This window comes from Malurus melanocephalus, unplaced genomic scaffold (genome assembly GCF_030028575.1).
Source record: "Malurus melanocephalus ecotype Western Australia unplaced genomic scaffold, MMel_1.1 scaffold_737, whole genome shotgun sequence".
NCBI classification, from domain to species: domain Eukaryota; kingdom Metazoa; phylum Chordata; class Aves; order Passeriformes; family Maluridae; genus Malurus; species Malurus melanocephalus.
In genome coordinates, this window is record NW_026623969.1 from 98,432 (window position 1) to 115,992 (window position 17,561).

The following is a 17,561-nucleotide window of genomic DNA, read 5'->3' on the forward strand; positions in this document are numbered from 1 at the left end:
CTACAGTGGGAGTTGTAACTGATAATGCAGCAGAAGCCCCACTGACTTTACACACCCTGCAAGTTTTTCAATTGTATTCAGTGGGTCCAGTATTTTATACATGAGAACTTTGAATAACTGASATTTGAAGTATTGAGGAAGATGCTTTTGTCACTTCAATGTTGTGTTGGAGGCCACAATGCTTTTTTTTTTAAGAGGGAGAGGGGAAATGTGATTTACCTGGCTCACGTCCCTTACTTATAATTACACAGGGGTGTTAAAATTCATATTACCCAGAGGAGCACCTAGTCTTTAGTTTACATTATTTCTTTACTTTGAAAGKAATAACTCCTTTCTTGCACAGAGGGAATTACACATCTGGTTTTKGGGTAGCAGTTTTATTTAATAGACATTTAATTATTTGATCCATCTGTTTACTAGTTGGGATTAATATTTATTTATATAGCCCAAGATTATCTGCATTTTCATAAATACAAAAGAAACCACAGTCCACGGTAAATACACTTCAGAGAGTCTTTTCCAAATGAAAGTAAATTGTTTAGAAAAAGTAATAAAGCTGATCAAAATTTTCCATCCCTGACTTGAAGGTAAATTATATCYTTTGTGTTATTCTTTTTTCATGCTGGCACTTTGCACCTGCTGTGAAACAGATAAAGCAGTACTAGAAGAGCACATGTTTCTCCTTTAATCTGACAAGGACCTGCTGAAATCTGAAACTTTCCTTTTCAAATTCTATAACTATATAGTATATTGTTAATAATTTGCATCAATCATGCCTTGGCTTTATTACATTTCCTCTRTATTTTAGAAAAATTGATAGAATGTGGAAAGTTTCTCATACTTACAGGAAATGTAAGTGTAAGATCTTTTCTGTGAAATAACATTGCAAAATGAGATCATGAATTCTGTTAAGGATAGGAAGTGAGCTGCTGCTTTAAGCCTGACGCACCAAAGTTGAAGGCACTATTAAGATTGTATTTTACCAAAAAGAACAATTTTATAGTATCCTTGTTGAAAAATAGACATGCTACCTCCAATGTCAATACATTATCAACAAAATTATACTGATGTGTGACCATGAGAGRTGTGATAACGTGGAGGTGATAAAGRTGGGGTTSTAGTGCATAACAGCATTCATCCTGAGATGGAAGGATTGATGGAAGAATTCGTTCAGAAACATTTTTTATTTCACTGTTTTCAAGTTTCTGTGAGAAAAGTGAAGTCTCTGAAGACTCCTACTTCTTCATTTTCCCCTAAGTTYTGTTTGTGTTCAGCTTGGAACACTTGGTTTCTGCTTGGAGCTTTATTTTATAAGCAGAGATTTATATGCCTGGATTATTGCTATCAATGGCAAGGATCTCAGATAAATTTCTCTCATTTAAAACTGGTTACATGTGAAATTAGGTATAAGGAGTTTGTGCCTCTCCTCGARTATTCAGCAGGACTGCTATACTTTGCACTGTGTCATCTCAGTGGTTTTTAATTTAAATACCTGCTTTTTTACATGTTGTCTAAATATGTTGGGATTTGCTCCTTTTGTTAGACWTCCTGCACATTGTAGCAAATATTAAAACATTAATAATGAGTATATTATGTAATCTTAGATATAATTTATCTCTATAAGGTAAGATAATAGTAGGAAGAGATGCTRGAAATCAGATTTTATATCACTGAATATATGTTTAAGTAATTCAAATTTAGAAATGCTAAGGACAATCACTTATTTTAGTATTTTTGTTTCCAGAATGAAATCCCAAGTGAATTTCATGAAAATATGCATTTCTACAATTAGGAAATAAGTTTAATGAAATAAAAGAACATGATTTCTTCTGAAAAAGATTGCACTGAAAAATATTAAAGTAATAAAATATTCACTAGACTATTTTCAGTGGAGTCTTCTGTCTTAAGATGTCATCATGATGCTGTATTATTGTCCCATTTATTATCTATGCTTTACATGCTATTTGATAATGATCTAATTTTATTATATGAAAAGTAAACATAGCTGTATCAACATTATAGAATGCGGATTCATTTTTAATAATTAAGTGTTAAAACTATATTTTGAACATTGAAATGAAAGATAGTGCATACTTTTTAAAATTAAGCTATTGTGAGAAGATGAATATGTGCAATTTTATCAGAGCTCAAGAGAAACAGTTTGCCTTGTACTTGCTGCTCTTCACAGAATGCTTTCCTTTCCTTTACAAAGCAAGTCCATATGCTCCAGCATAAACTTCCTGCCTGTTTTAATATTTCATTTACTTAGTGTGGATAACTTTTAATTTCCAGAAATTTTATTTCTTATTCTGYTCACGTAGGCAACACGGAAGGAGATTGAGAAACGCCAGGGCCAGCTTAAGAGCATCAGTGATTTAGGAGAGAACTTGAAGACRGTGATGAAAGGAAAGGAAAGTCTCGTGGACGATAAGCTCAGCCTGCTGAACAGYAACTGGAAAGCGGTAACTTCTCGTGCTGAGGAATGGTTCAATCTGCTACTGGTAAGGAAAATGMATTTCTTCACACAGAGGAAATGTTGTTTTCAGGTGTACATGCCCAGACTTATAGAAGTGCTTTTTCTTGTGTCTTGGACTGTACTTATTGAATGCCCACAGACAATCACATTGATTGTGTTTAGTACATTGGGTATTTTTTGAGAATCTGATTGATTACCGAGTGGAATCTTKATTGTTAGCAATTTGCAATCCTGTCTGTCTCAGTAGTTCTTGCACTGGYTTTGCTTTGGGTTTCTCCCCTAATAAACAAAATGCAGTTTTGAGGACAAAGACTACTTCAACATGACTCAAGAAAAAGAAAACCAGTTAAATAAGCTGAGTAGGTTTTAGTATTTATACCAACAACTTCAGCTACTTTTGGCTGCATTTCATTTCTGTTTGCAATAATACAATTGGGAAATAAGTTTCYACTTGCAAATTGGTTTGGCCCACWGGGTAGTTCTGGTGTGTGTGAATTATTCATTTCAGAGGCRCCTAAATCATAAGCTCTGCTCAGGGTTCACACCTGATGTGGTGAAGGAATATGATTTGGTCTTTCAGAACTACATTATTCTCCTTTGGGTAGTTTTACAGGGTAGTTTTTTAGGTGGGGATAATTCYTCAAGGGGACAAGATTAAGCCCAGTAGAAAGTAAATCCCCTAATACACATTTAATGCAGATTCAGGAGTCTCAGCCTCAGCTGCCTCAAACTACTGATAGYCACATAACTTTGCCTTAAAATTAATTCTGCCACGAAAAGGTGACAGCTTGAGCCCATACCTACAGAAGGGTGTTAACCACTGGGCTGTCAGAATGCTTTGGGAAATCTTGCATGCTATRTCTGTTCCAGAGAGCATGGGAATGCAGTTTCACCCCAGGGAAACTGAAGTGGTTTTAAAGGGTATGTTGGGCTGACTTTCTCAGGACTTGACGTGTTAGAGYTCCACTAGAATCTGTATGGCTGCATTACAAATGCTGTGGCAATAAATGTACAGCACCACTACAGGGCTTCATCAGCTGAGAGCAGTATCCAAGTGAAAGAATCTGGAAAACATGAGCATTTCATTCAGAATTATGTAGGTGCTCAGATTCAATGTAGGACTGATTATAAGAAGCGCATAATGCAGTTTACAGATTGATATAGTTATGTATTCCTCTCTTTCTCTGCTTTGGATTTTATGGTTAATATTTGCAAGAGCATATGATAAAAAGGTCTAAGAGAGGTAATTGAGKTTTTTTACCAATTTTAGAGCAGTGTAAAATAAAGGTGCAAACATTTGGGGGCMAAAAGGACTAGTAATACCTTTGACCTTGGGTGTGTGGTTTCCATATGTATTGTGTGGGATATGCAAGGGCCACATTCTAGTGAGCTCACCAGAAAAGACAGAGTTTTTAAATGAAGCATAGAAATTCAGATTTATCAAAATATCAACTGGAATAGCTTTTAAAAAGTGCAGTCTCGAAGCAGAGAAGTTAGATGAAATGTTACAATGAGGTTTAGATACAAAGCTCCCACTCTTGGTTATGATTCTGTGAGTGCACCCTTGTTGCCATCTGAGTTTCAGTCGAATTACTGGCTTTCCAAAATGAGTTCTGTACCTCGTTTTTGGGAAACACTTCTTTGCACCTCCAGTAGGTCTGGCTAAGAGCTTCCTGTTCCTCTCAGCAGCCTCGCTGAGCTGCCAGCACCTGAGTCTTGCTGTGACTTTGTCATCCTTCTGCCTGTCACTTCAAAAACCTCTCTCTCTCTCCTAGAATGTCTTTTTTAAGAAACATAACATGTAAAGTGAAGCAAACAAACARCAGATTCTGCTCTTCACAAAGCAAGAAGTTGCTGTGCAAAATAAACAAGTTTTCATAATGTCAGAATGTGTGCATGTTTGCCACAGTTGGCATGATTACAGCTGTTATTTCAGTTCTGATTACATTTTTTGTACGCAGTATTTACCTTTTCCACATACAGGAATATCAAAAGCACATGGAGGCTTTTGATCAGAATATAGCTAATGTCACTACTTGGATGTATCGTGCTGAAATACTGTTGGATGAATCTGACAAACAAAAACCCCAGCAAAGAGAGGAAATTCTTAAGGTAAAAAATGTGATTTTCTGGAAAGCATTAATTTTATTCTAAAAAGGACTGTGTTAAAACTAGCATATTTCAAAAGGTACCACAAATTGATTAAAAKTCTCTTTTCTGTGATAAAGCTGCCCTCTGGCAGCTTGTAGATTACTTAATAAATTGGCTCTGTATTACCAAAATTAAATCCCTGCAGAAATAAAAACAGATTGTTATTATAAGTCTTGGGAACTTCCTGGTGAGTAGAACAGCAGCTTATTAAACATATGTCTGCTGGAAAATACTCTTCTAACACAAGGTTTTCTTTTGTTTCATTTGAACAAAATCCCTTCTTTTTTTTTCCCCATCCCCTTCATTTTTAAACRTATTTCTGTTTTTCTGTGATACTTTTCCAATATCTGTTATATTTCTGTTATATGATTGTCTTAATTCTATAAACACTGTTTACATTGAGGGTAGATCAACAACACAGACAAGAATATTGTGTGGTGAACTAGCTGTGGAATCATGGGTTGGTGTCTTGAGCAGGTTTTAATTGGCCAACTGCACCATTTGAGCAACTGATGAAAATTTAGCTTGTAATATGGATGGGAATGTTAAACTATCTCATTTAAAAGACCTTTTTTTTAAGAACAACAACAAATTAATAAATCTAGGGATTTTTCTTTTTCTTCTGAAGTCAGAGTGAAATTTTGCTTTGTATTGAACTCCATGTTCAATGTCAGTACATACTATCTGAGGAACAGTTTGCAAATCAAAATCAGAATTGTGTTGCTGATACTAACATAATGATGCCGTTTACTACAGCAAAATTTTACAAATTCCAAGGCAGASCATAAATCGATGCCTCATTGATCTCAGCAGGATTATAAGACTGGCTTTTGTAGATGAATGGGCAGTTTTGCCACCATCAGACACAAAGTAAAATTATCAATACCTGTATATATGTTTGCATTGCACAGAARCATTTCATGCAGACAGTGAAATGTAATTCTTAACACCCAGCTGYGTTTCTGATTCCCAAATACCTTGCTATCTTTTTTTTTGGCCTCTGCCCATACTGGGGTCTACTGTTAAGATTAATATTGCAAAGGATAAAGGCTTTTGCCTTTAAAAAAATGTGATAGGTTTATACAAAAAATTAGCACCTATTTTTTTTTTTGTTAAATCAGGCAATTTTTACTTGCCTGAACTATGGCCATAAGCATTAATGAAAGCAACCACTATACATCCAGTTCTATAATAATTAGCAGCTCTTCCTAGCTTTAGGAACATAAAATAATTTAGTGGTGTATCCTGAAATATGCTGCAGTATTATTGCAGATAAGAATCTGCCTAGAAATAATTATCACCATTAATTTCCTCTTGGAGTTATTAAAACAGACACATTGATACGTTCCTGCTATAAATTTGAGGGATACGAGTGGCAATGTTATCTAAGGTATTTCTACTGGATTTACACACTCACGYGTAATTATCTGAATTTGCTTTGTGGTTTTGCTCCCTATTCCTTTGCACACTTTCTCTCTCTCTCTCTTTCTCTCTCTTTGCATTTATTACTAACTTCAAGCCCTGTCTCTTGCTCACGGACTGTAGCGCTTAAAGGCTGAGCTGAATGACATTCACCCCAAGGTGGACTCTGTGCGTGACCAGGCCAGGGATTTGATGACAAACCGTGGGGATCACTGCAGGAAAGTGGTAGAGCCTAAACTTTCAGAGCTCAACCAGCGATTTGCAACTCTGTCGCAAAGAATTAAGAGTGTGAAGGTAGGAGGACTTGCTTTCGTAAGGAGATGTGTAAAAAATGGTGTTTGTATAGGGTGCACAATTGCAACTACATAGTGGGCTACAGTTCCTCCAAAAATTAAGCTTTTAAAGAATAACAATGGAGAGTAGAGCCTAAGAATTTTTTCTTCTTTTTTTTTTTTTTTTTTTTTTTTTTTAAAGTGTGAAGTTTTGGGGGTTTTGACATTTTTTTTTTTCACTGTTTCACAATTAGAAGCCTTCACTGACTTTATTTGAATGTGACAATCCAAACTTCATTAATTTACAAAAAAATGAACTGAGAATTAGTAAGTCTCTGATTTCTCAAAAGTATGAGTAGCCTTTTCTCATCTAGATTAGGTCTTGAGAACTAATTTTTCTTTACATACATTCAGTTTTTTCCTATGAGTCTGGGATTCATCAAGGCTTGAGATAGAAATAGATAGAGATGATTTCTATTCTACTTCAACTACTTGTCTGTACAACCAGTTTGACTGTTAAATCTTAATTCAGCATGGATTAGGTAATTTTTAACCAAGTTGTGACTTCTGAACTTGAATGAAGAAGACCATAAGTCACCTAGTTTCTTYCTTGTATTTGCTGCCTTTATTCAGCAGATGAAATCAGACATCCAGGCAGGTTGGTACATAGGATAAATGGAATWCATGGATCCTGATCTAAACTGTTATGGCTGGTCACTGTAATAGCACTGGAAATAAATGCACAGAGGATCCATGGCAAAGCAGGAAATAAGCTTTGCAAAATGCATAGAAAAAGACATGGCTTCCAAAAGCTCCTTTGGGGTCTGTGCAGGGCTCAGCATACTGCCTAACTGGCACATCTTTGTGGATATTTGGGTTTATTCAGGTTTCATTTCTGAAATGACAAAATGATGTCCCCTGAATAAAGGTAACATTTTTTTCCCAGTGACCATCAGTAGTATTTCAGCCATTCATTCCAGCTTCTCACCCACTTCTTACACATGTAGAAACTGTAGACTGAAGGCATCTTTGCAAGAAGCCCAAACAGCCATGTTGTCTGATGACTTTGCTCTGAACTCCTCCTGTCTGCAGTCTGGATTTCCATCTCAGTTGTTGTAAATGTGCAGAGCTGAGGCAGATTTTGGTAGRATCCTGTGAAATCATTGCTAGTCTCAGGTCAAAATGGGACTGCCTGTAGATGGTTTCTTGGGGGCTCAGTGTTTGCACTGTGTGTTGTGAGCTCGCTCAAAGGGACAAAAGATCCTTTTCAAGATAAAGTGTCTTCAGAACACAGCCTTCAAATGTCTTCCACCTGAGGCTTTCTCTCTCAGGTTTTCTTCCATTTCTGAAGGTAAGGTGGGCTGGAATTGGCAGCACCACATTAAGATTTATCGAGGAAATGCCCAGCAAGATGAGAGGAATTACCACAGCACATAAATTATAATGGCAAATTAGAATTTAAGGGACCATTTCCAGGACCTTTTCCATGAAAAAGCACAGGTAGAATATGGTACAATACACAAAGTATGCTTACAATAAAAAATATCTCATCAGTGAGATAGGTTGAATTATTGACTATTCTACTGACTTGCTATATGCATTTGGATAAAGGGCCAAATTTCTGTGTGCTCTGTCTACCTGTATAATAAAGGTAATTGGAGGTTCTTTATGATTTCAGCTTCATRAGCTGGAAAAYTATTATTATTATTATTATGGGGTGATATGCTTCTTAAGTGTTTTTGCTTTTTTTTCCCACATGTTTAGAAAATTATTCATTCTGTGAAAGATTAAAACATTAATTCAAGAGGGTTGAAAGCTCTCATAACCTATTTTCAATAATTTCTCATCTGTCTTCAAATTAGCTATATTTTTACAAATACTAGCAATAGTCAGTATTTGTCAGTCAGCAACAGTCAGTCAGCAACAGTGAAGTAAATAAGAAATAACCCATTAAGTCAGTGAATGGAGGTATAGAATTGTCATCTCCTGAATTAACAAAATGTTCATAGTGTACTGAAATGGGACTTAACCTTTTCAAGTAGTCTTTGAACATCATTCAATTACTGAAATTCATTTAGTATTTTTCCATCCACTTTCCTCTTGTTATTGTTTTTAGCCTTTTTCAGAGACTATAAATTTTATATTCCAGTTTTATTAGTTGGTTTCTCTTTTAATGAGATTTAAGYACTTTAGAAAATATCCTTTAGAGCATTTGAGCAGAAATTACTGTGTAGTTTTCTATTATTTCTAACTCAGTTGAAGTGCTTGATGAGTGTAATTCTGAGCCTCTTAATGAAAATTTGTGAGCACAGTAATATTCTCTATAAATATTGTACATTGTTATATTTCCATTAATGTTTGTAAGTGTGCAAAATCTTTGTTGCTAAAATAATCAACCAGATGCAATTAAGGCTTTTTACCCTGATTCTTCCAGGTCATCTGAGAACAGATTCCTTTTGATGTCCAGTCTCTCATTTTAACCAATTAATTTTTATTATTAACATCTTCATTACAAAGTTTGCATATAATAATAATTAATTGTGCCAGAGGAAAGAGTAAAAGAGAACTAGTTAGGATCAAATGTGCTTATGTCATTAGAAAGAAGACAGGTGTGTGTCCAAGAGTTCCTAGAACATCAAAAAAACATTAATTACCTTTAAGTCTAAATTTTAGGCAAGAATCACTGAGATTTTTTTCTTGCTCTTGCATTTAAAGCTTTGAAAGAAAAAGATTTTCTGTTKATAATTTGCAATACATTTAATACTATRTTGTATATTTTCTATTAAACTATTTACAGGCACTTRTGTCAGATCGACAAAGGCGGTGCATTGTTGTTAATAAGTCGAACTTGATGGAGAGTTCAAAACTGAATATTAAACTAAAGTGCCATAATTACACTGTGATTTGTTTTGGAGGAATTGAGTCTATCTATTTTGTTTGGGTTAACTTTCTTTGGTCCTGAATTTTTGTTGAGGTTTTTTTGAAACAAAAGTTGAAGGTTTGTTGACTTTTTTCCCAACATGTTACAAAATACTATTAGGGGAATATTTTATACAAAGATTTTCTGTCCTTTGTTTTGTATAATTCACCTGACACTTATATTATGTGTAAGAGAAGAATGATTTCAAAACTGAACCAGATTAACATTAAAGTGTTCTCAATTATTAATACTAGAGGTTTTTTTTTCATCTGAATGGACTGCTAGTTGCTGTACAAATAATTTCTGRCAAACTAGACTTAACCAAATAGGATAAACATTCTTTTAGACAAATTCTTATATTTTTACTATTTTTTGCACTTGTTCTTACACACAAATGTGAGATTATATTTGATTTTTTTCCGTTTAAATTTTCACTCACAGTAAATTCTTTTATTTACTTACATGGAAGTTCTACATAAATTTGTATCTTTATTTGGATCTTTGGGTACTTTCAGTATGGTTTAGATTTTTTCAACATGATGGAAACTCTACCATTGTTTTAGCAACAGGGGGTACCACAGATATCTCTTTTCATTTCTCTTTCTAATAAAACTATTAAATATGTCCTTTAAATAAATAATCTTTGTATTTCTCCCATTTTAGCCCTTCATTCCTTTGAAGGAATTGGAGCAATTTGACTTCGATATACAAAAAATGCTTGAACCACTGGAGGTTGAAATTCAGCAGGGAGTGAATCTGAAAGAAGAGGACTTCAATAAAGATATGGTAATTTGTTTGAAATGGAAGTCTGAGCAAAATAAGCAGGGGGATGAAAAAAACCKGAGTGAAAATCAGAAACCCATATTTGTGTTAGGATTTTTTTATATATTACTTGGGCACAATTTTTCTATGSTAATATATTATAAATTCAAAAATCCCAAATTCGCATTAACTGATTCTTTTTYATGCTAACTTAATTTTTAGTTTATKAGAAAATAATTTCTTGTCCCTTATGAAAACACCAAGCAGACCAGGAGTGTTATCAATGAGTTCTGTACCAGTACCTGTATTATTTCAGAATAGGGAATGAATATGAAAATCTCTGTAGCAGTATGAAGACCAGGGAAAGTCAGAATGATGTATTGAAATGGGCAATATAGTGAAAGAATATATTCACTGAAAAGAAATGTTCATGAAAAGAAATACCACTTGCCAATTTGTTCTTAGCCAATCTGCTTATAGCATTTAATGTAAATAGGTTTTGTGGCTGGGATAAGCTTTATTACTTATGTTTTATCGTTGCAAGCAGTAAGACCATTTATTCCTATTAGGTGGGGGAGGAAAAGGAAAAAGAGGAATAAAATACTGCAGTGCTKTGCTACTACTGAAATTGTGATGTGTTTTCTCCAGAGTGATTTTCAGAGGGATGAAATTTCTTGGCTGGGCAATAACAGAGATTCATCTTTAGAACCCTCTCTTCCTGAGTCCTTAGCAAGATCAAATACATATTTATTTACAAACSATATAAAGACTCAATATTATTTTACTTTCAAAGAATTCTTCAAATGTGTCTGTTTTATATCAATGCTTGAAGGAATCTTTACAGTACCTTTTTTCTTTTATGCAGGAAAAATAAAATTTAAGGCTCTATGTGCTGCTGTGGTAAATTCTAAGTGAATCAAGTTTGATGGGACAGTTTCCACTACTTGAGCATATTTGGTTCCCTTTCTTTACATCAAATGCCTAGTGTGGTTCAAGACATTCCCAGAAGCCGTGATATAAATTCACCTTGATAGATTCATAGATTCATAGGTGGCTTCTAAGTAGAAAGTTCTTAGTGACATCATTTTCCCTGTCAGAATAACTGGTTTGCAATGTGATGATRCACAGAATTGTCAGGAATTGCATGGTCTCCGAGCATACTGAAAATTGCAATTACTACTGAAAGTGATTTAGAATATTTTAGATATAGCTATTCTTTTTGTTTGAAAGTAAAACATGTTTCTAATGTTTTTGTGCTGTTATCCTGGATGTTGCATGAAATCTAACATCAAACATCGGTAGATTTTAGGATGCTGAGTTATTTTTGTCCCTCTACATATATTGTAGAAAATGAGTAAAATTATTCAATCTTCAGTATAGAACTGGAAGTAGCTGTTGCATGATTACTTTAGCAAAGTCTGTGTCTACTAGTACTTAAGAAAGAATTAGATTTAAAGGCACATTATATTGTTTTGTTTTTGTTTTTTTGTTTTTTTTTTTAATCAGAGTGAAGAGGATGAGAGCACAGTGAAAGAATTGCTGCAGAGGGGTGACAGACTTCAAAAGGGAGTCACAGATGAGAAAAAACGTGAAGAAATAAAGACAAAACAACAGCTGTTGAGGAGTAAACATAATGCCCTCAAGGTATAGGAGCTACAATTATAAGCACATCCTATTGAAACCATTTTTTTTTCCTTTATTTCAGAGCAATGTTTTTTTAAATGAGTCATCATTGCTATTTAGAGATGAGTAATTTAAAACTATTTGACTATAGACATATTTTCTCATGCAGTTCTCTCGATTTTCTTGCAAAAGGCATTTTACAATTTCCAGCTTATGAAGTGCTGCTTTATCCTCACTGTGTGAGTGCCATTTGGACAACAGTGATTTATTTGATAATTTCTTTTTTAACATATTATGTGAATTTTGTATTTCTCCAACAGCAGTCCAGACCTTAGTTAGAATCAGATCCTGCAAACTTATATTCTCAGTTGAGTAACACACTAATGACCATGAATAAATTGGTTCCTCCTTCAGAAAAAAAATACACTTTAAATGATTCTTTAAATAATTAATAAAAATAATTCTTCAGTTACAAGAGTGGCTYCAGCCTCTCTAGGATAGGGTAGGTGGTAGCACCAATACCCATAGCACCTGGAAATCTAAAACCCAAAACTGCATATGAAAATTCTGACTTGCCAGAATCCACGAGGTAAAACTGTGTGATACTGTTCCTAGAAATACACATGGTGAGATTTAGTTGGTCCAACTAATAGGTATAATTGAAAGTATCATCTTTTAATGGAAAAACAAAAATTAGGAAAGATAGAATCTTACAGTTGGAGTGTCACCTTGATCACCTATCTGGAGCAATAGACTCTGGCTACTATAGAAGAATTTTTATCTCCTCAGCAAGCAGAGATTTTCTTTCTTTCAATAAGTTTGATTAAGTTATCTTTGGTTTGGTAATATGGCGTGCTTACATTGTGTTACTACCTATTTTTATGCAGCCTCTTTCTTTTCCTATGGATTTCATTCCAATTCTTACAGTTTGGCAGATCTATGTGAAATCAGGAGAAGGATATCTGGAATATACAGTTGTTTTGTCCACGTTTAAAAGAAGCTTGAAATCTATTAGGTGTGTCTTTGACTGTTCCAAGCTAAATKGAAGCAATTCATAATTTTTATGTTGGAGAAACAAGAACAGTGTTTATAGCACTATGCTATTGACCAGATCCTCCCTGGCTGTTTTTATGGTGTAGTGATAGATTTTCCTTTGGGCGGCTCAGTTAAAACATTCACCCTGGTGAAAAAAAAAAAAAAAAAAAATCAAGAATGGTTGAGGCAAATTAATCTGAGTATTTTTATATAAAATATATCAGAAATTTTTTATTTACTTCCTAAAAAGAAATTATCGTAATTAAAATATTTTTCTGAATTCTGTGTGAGTGAAKTTAAGCAATTAAAGCAAATGTATATTTAATAACGTTTGTAGGGGAAAAAAACCAACCATTTTATGCCTTCCTTCTAAAGAGAGGTTTTAATACTTTATAAAGCAGAGTTATAAACACATCAAGACATTTTTTATGTATGTGGTATTTAAATTGGAAAAAGGAAACCTGTCTTTGCAAACATTTCTGCATTGCAGTGATTTTCATTTGAGTAGCTGCAGAGTTTTCATGCAGGCTAGAAATTCACAGGAGTCCACAAAATACAGAAGCCCCACTTTTGGCTAGATACTAAGTGGGCTGTGTTTCCATCTGTCCAGTAAGTATTCTGAGCAGAAGTGTTTTATATAAAATATTGACATTTATGTAAGAGTCTTAGGTTCTCTGAATATTGGTAACTGTGATTTATTCAACATGTGAACAACACTGAAATAGGTAACCTTCTTTAAAACAAACAAAAAGTATTGTTAAACTGATGTAAATATGTTCAATTATTCCTATACTTGCTTTAAATATCAACATTTAATTTTAAAAAATAGCAATCTTGTATACTTCTTTCCCTTCAGTGTGCACACATGCCGATTCATGTTTTATAAGCCTTTAATTCATATCCTAATAATGTCTGCACTGTGAACAGGACTTGAGAGCTCAAAGAAGAAAAAAGGCTTTAGAGATTTCTCATCAATGGTATCAGTACAAGAGGCAGGCTGATGACCTAATGACATGGCTGGATGACATTGAGAAAAAGTTAGCGGGTCTGCCAGACCACAAAGATGAGCAGAAGCTAAAGGTAATGTTGTTTTGGGTTGGCAATGGTAGAACGTTTAGAGTGATAGTTTATCAATTCAACAGAAAGAAAATGCAACAAACAATCCTATTTGTAGATATAGAAAATYATAAGTTCTGTTCTTTATTTCTATTTTTAGTAAAACAAACACTAATTATCTGTGTTCAAACTGGCATTTTTTTGTTGTACTATATTTTGTATTTGTTTCTTATACAGAATGTTATATAAATAATTTGAAACACACTAAATATWATGTTTTGTCAATAGTACAGAAAGTGTGGAATGTATTAAGAAGCATCAAATGTTTTCTAGTAAAAATTGTAATTGATTTTATGTATCTTTGTTCCAGATGAACAAATGACTTACCGATATATGGATGACCTCTATCTCATGTTAGCACATTCATTTTCATCAGARCATATTCATATGTCACTGTCAAACTCTATAGATTTATTTACATACTGTCAAAGGTTTTCCTGGTTTATTTTRCATCGTCTTTCTTTGCTTCATTCTCTGTTGAGTTTCCCACAGAGTAAAGTAGGAGTTAATTAATTCATTGAAGAGTCGGATAATATATTTATTAGTTGTTCGAACACTATTTGTCCTGAATATGCTGACCCTTATTGAGGAAATAACCTCTCCAATTGCCCATCACAGTGTACTGGCAAGAATCTGAACRTGGAAACTGTTGGCCTTTGCTAATGGTTTCAGAATGTAGTAGCCCTTAGGATCTCTACAGCCCATCTCCAAGAAGGTTCTTCAATTTCAGTTATTTTTGTTTCGTTTAAATGTAAAATAAGMTATGAAGTAGCTGTAAATTTTAATTGTGACAATAAAATGGAAATGGATTTTCTGACAGAAGTATTTTGCTAATTTGAAGTTGATTGATCTAGTTAGCTAACTGTCCTGGGCCCTGTATTGGTTTTGCTCACTAGGAGATTGGTGGAGAGTTGGAGAAGAAGAAGGAAGATCTGAATGCGGTGCACAGGCAGGCTGAACGCTTGTCTAAGGATGGGGCTGCAAAAGCAGTGGAGCCAACCCTGATACAGCTCAGCAAGCGCTGGCAAGATTTTGAGAGCAAATTTGCTCAGTTTCGAAGACTCAACTATGCACAAATTGTGAGTTGTTACTGGCAAACCCATACGTTTGCAACTGCTACTACTAACAGCATCCTACTAACAATGAGAGCCTCAGGGTCAGTGTCAACTCTTCAGTTATTGATAAGAAAAGCCCTATTGTCTGCAAGTGGGGAAAGCTTTACATATTCTAATACAATAGTGATCTGCTGTGGTCTTACAATTGCCCTTAAGTTAAATCAGTMAATTGCAAAAAACTCAGCAATGAAAAATTTGTGTTTATTTCTGTTGCCTCATTATTTTTCCATAACATTTATCAGTTTTAAAACGTTAGTTTGCCATGCATCTGTTTTGTTCATTGAACATGTAAAACACAAAAGTTGTCTTTTCCAAACTACCCATCCCATGCCAATTTTAATTGTTTTTTTTATTTGTCCATAACATGTTATATTCACTTTAGGAAGTGATTTGAAAAAAACTTTTGACGCTATATATACGTGTCCTCTTCTTCAAATGCTTGAATTCTCAAAGAAGTTTTTTGTAAGAAAATGTAACTTTAAATTCGACAGGATGAAAATACAATTTTCTGAACCATCTTAATGTCTTCTGATTTGAGTTGTTTAGTTGTATAAAAATATAATTATTTTTACTGGTTTATACATGCTGCAAKAACTGGGTAAATAAAAGGGAAATAAACTTTTACTATTCCAGATTTATGAAAAAAATATGTATTGTTTACCCATTTAGAAGTTTACCAGAGGTTGCTTATGCACTTCTTATTACTCTGCTCATTGTCTTCTGRGATTTTGATTTTATATGAAGGAAGATAAGATTTGCTTTCAAAGAAGCTGTTGCTTTATGTGCTCTCTGTAATCTTCAAGTTGGTGGTAAAGTGGTGTTTCATCAAAATTTAATTGTATTTATTTATTCTGAAATGCACCTAGATTGCAGAGGGAACATACAGATAGGATAATGAAAATTTAAATATGTGAAGTGTTATTTTTAATTGATACATGGTAAACTATGTTTTAAAAGAGGAAAAAATTTCCAAAAATCAGCAATATGTATAAACTTTGATAAATATAGTCCTCTATATAATGTACCATATTGTGTATTTGAAACTTTTCTAATATTAAGTTACATAATGTGTATGTAAAACTAATACTTTGGATAGTTATGCAGTTAATGGAAGCAATCAGAGAAACATTAACTTTGGTTTGTATGTTATTAAATCTTGTTCCATCTGATTACGCTATTCAGATTACTATGGTTTATATTAAACTTGATGGATGTAATCAGTCGCAGATTGTTTATATTGACACGGAGCTAGAGCAAGATTCACTTTGTCCTGTAAATGAGTTGGCTTTTTTTTTTTAATGAATATATTTGTTCCTTTCATAATCAAGTAAGAAAYTGGATTGTGCATGCAATTTATATAAAAACATTCTGCTGTCAATGTGCTTTTGATGTCACCCACCACCTACCATTACAGGGGATGAATATATCCATTATAAAATTTTACTAGCARATCAATAAACTTTAGCACATTTTTCTTTAAAATATGTAAGGTAGATGCATCRGCAAGTTTTTTTAATTTCTCAGAGGAATATACTCATCAACTTTTTAAATTCATGTAATCATTACATGTTTTTATTCTTAAAATATATAATTTATATACTATATTTATAAACTTGTAAGGTTAGATTTTTAAATATTTTCAAATATTTCATACAAGAAGGCTACCTCTTAGCAATTCTCTATTTCATTCAATGAAATTTACGTGTACACAAGACAATTACTTTATCCTTCTCATTTCTCATGAAAAATATCTTGCCCTGTTGACATTTACTAGGGTGATATAAAATATTTTAGAATTTATACAGAAGTTACTGAGACTTGAGAGGCAGTATATTTTCATGACCCAAATCAGAGTGAGAAGTGCAATGGCCTTGTTATTGTTACTGTTTTGAGTTTGCTGAATTAGTGAAACAATTAATTTCTCGAAGTTTTTTTTTTTTTTTTTTTTTTCTCAAACAGCTTAAGTACCTACCTCACAGGGATGTTGTGAGGATTCATTAATTGTTTGTGCAAGACTTAAATACAAAAGAAAAATGAAAATTCAAACTATTCACTTGAACACATGCATATACCATCAAAAATAACTCTCACGGAGATTTTTTATGTTAACCAACAACTGAATAAAACCATACAATGAAAATACAAAATTGATCTTTTTCTTTAAAACAAAAGAAATCAAAAACTGCATCTTTATTTATAATTTATGATGTACTCAATAAGAGTTATTTAACAACTGAAAGTTGTTRTTATAAATCAGTGAGGGTTTAGTTTTACTGTGTGCCTTGCAATTCATTACGCTTCATTGAATAAACATAGCAAGACTGCATTGAAGAAAACCTTTAATTATGTTCCTTAATGACAGATTTACATTTCTTACCTTTGTTGGAGCTAATATACTTTTGATATCAAAGTGTGAAATTAGAATTATCATTCTCCCCTGGATTTTAYTTTTCCCCAGTATTTATTGGGAAGACCTGTCAGGATATAGGACACCATGACCTTAGAAGGATTTATTTTTTCTAGAATCATAGATCCTTGTAAAATCCTCATTGTCTCACCAATACCTAGCAGTAAATATGCAACAACTAATTGACAAATATATATTGGTGTATATTTATAAAAAGGAGTTTCCTGTCACCACTTTTGAGAGTAGAGTGTGATGTATCACC

General features: G+C 33.5%; 1 protein-coding gene across 1 annotated transcript in view; it reads left to right on the forward strand.

The window, feature by feature from the left end:
- Positions 1-17,561, forward strand: part of LOC130584614 (dystrophin) — a gene marked incomplete at its 5' end in the record, with an annotated part of 165,056 nt that overhangs the window by 97,100 nt on the left and 50,395 nt on the right. Inside the window, 7 exons of the mRNA XM_057384700.1 lie at positions 2,322-2,501; positions 4,460-4,588; positions 6,173-6,343; positions 9,905-10,027; positions 11,510-11,647; positions 13,589-13,741; positions 14,674-14,856. Of these exons, the coding sequence (XP_057240683.1) occupies positions 2,322-2,501; positions 4,460-4,588; positions 6,173-6,343; positions 9,905-10,027; positions 11,510-11,647; positions 13,589-13,741; positions 14,674-14,856 (1,077 nt within the window). The remainder of the gene's footprint in view (positions 1-2,321; positions 2,502-4,459; positions 4,589-6,172; positions 6,344-9,904; positions 10,028-11,509; positions 11,648-13,588; positions 13,742-14,673; positions 14,857-17,561) is intronic.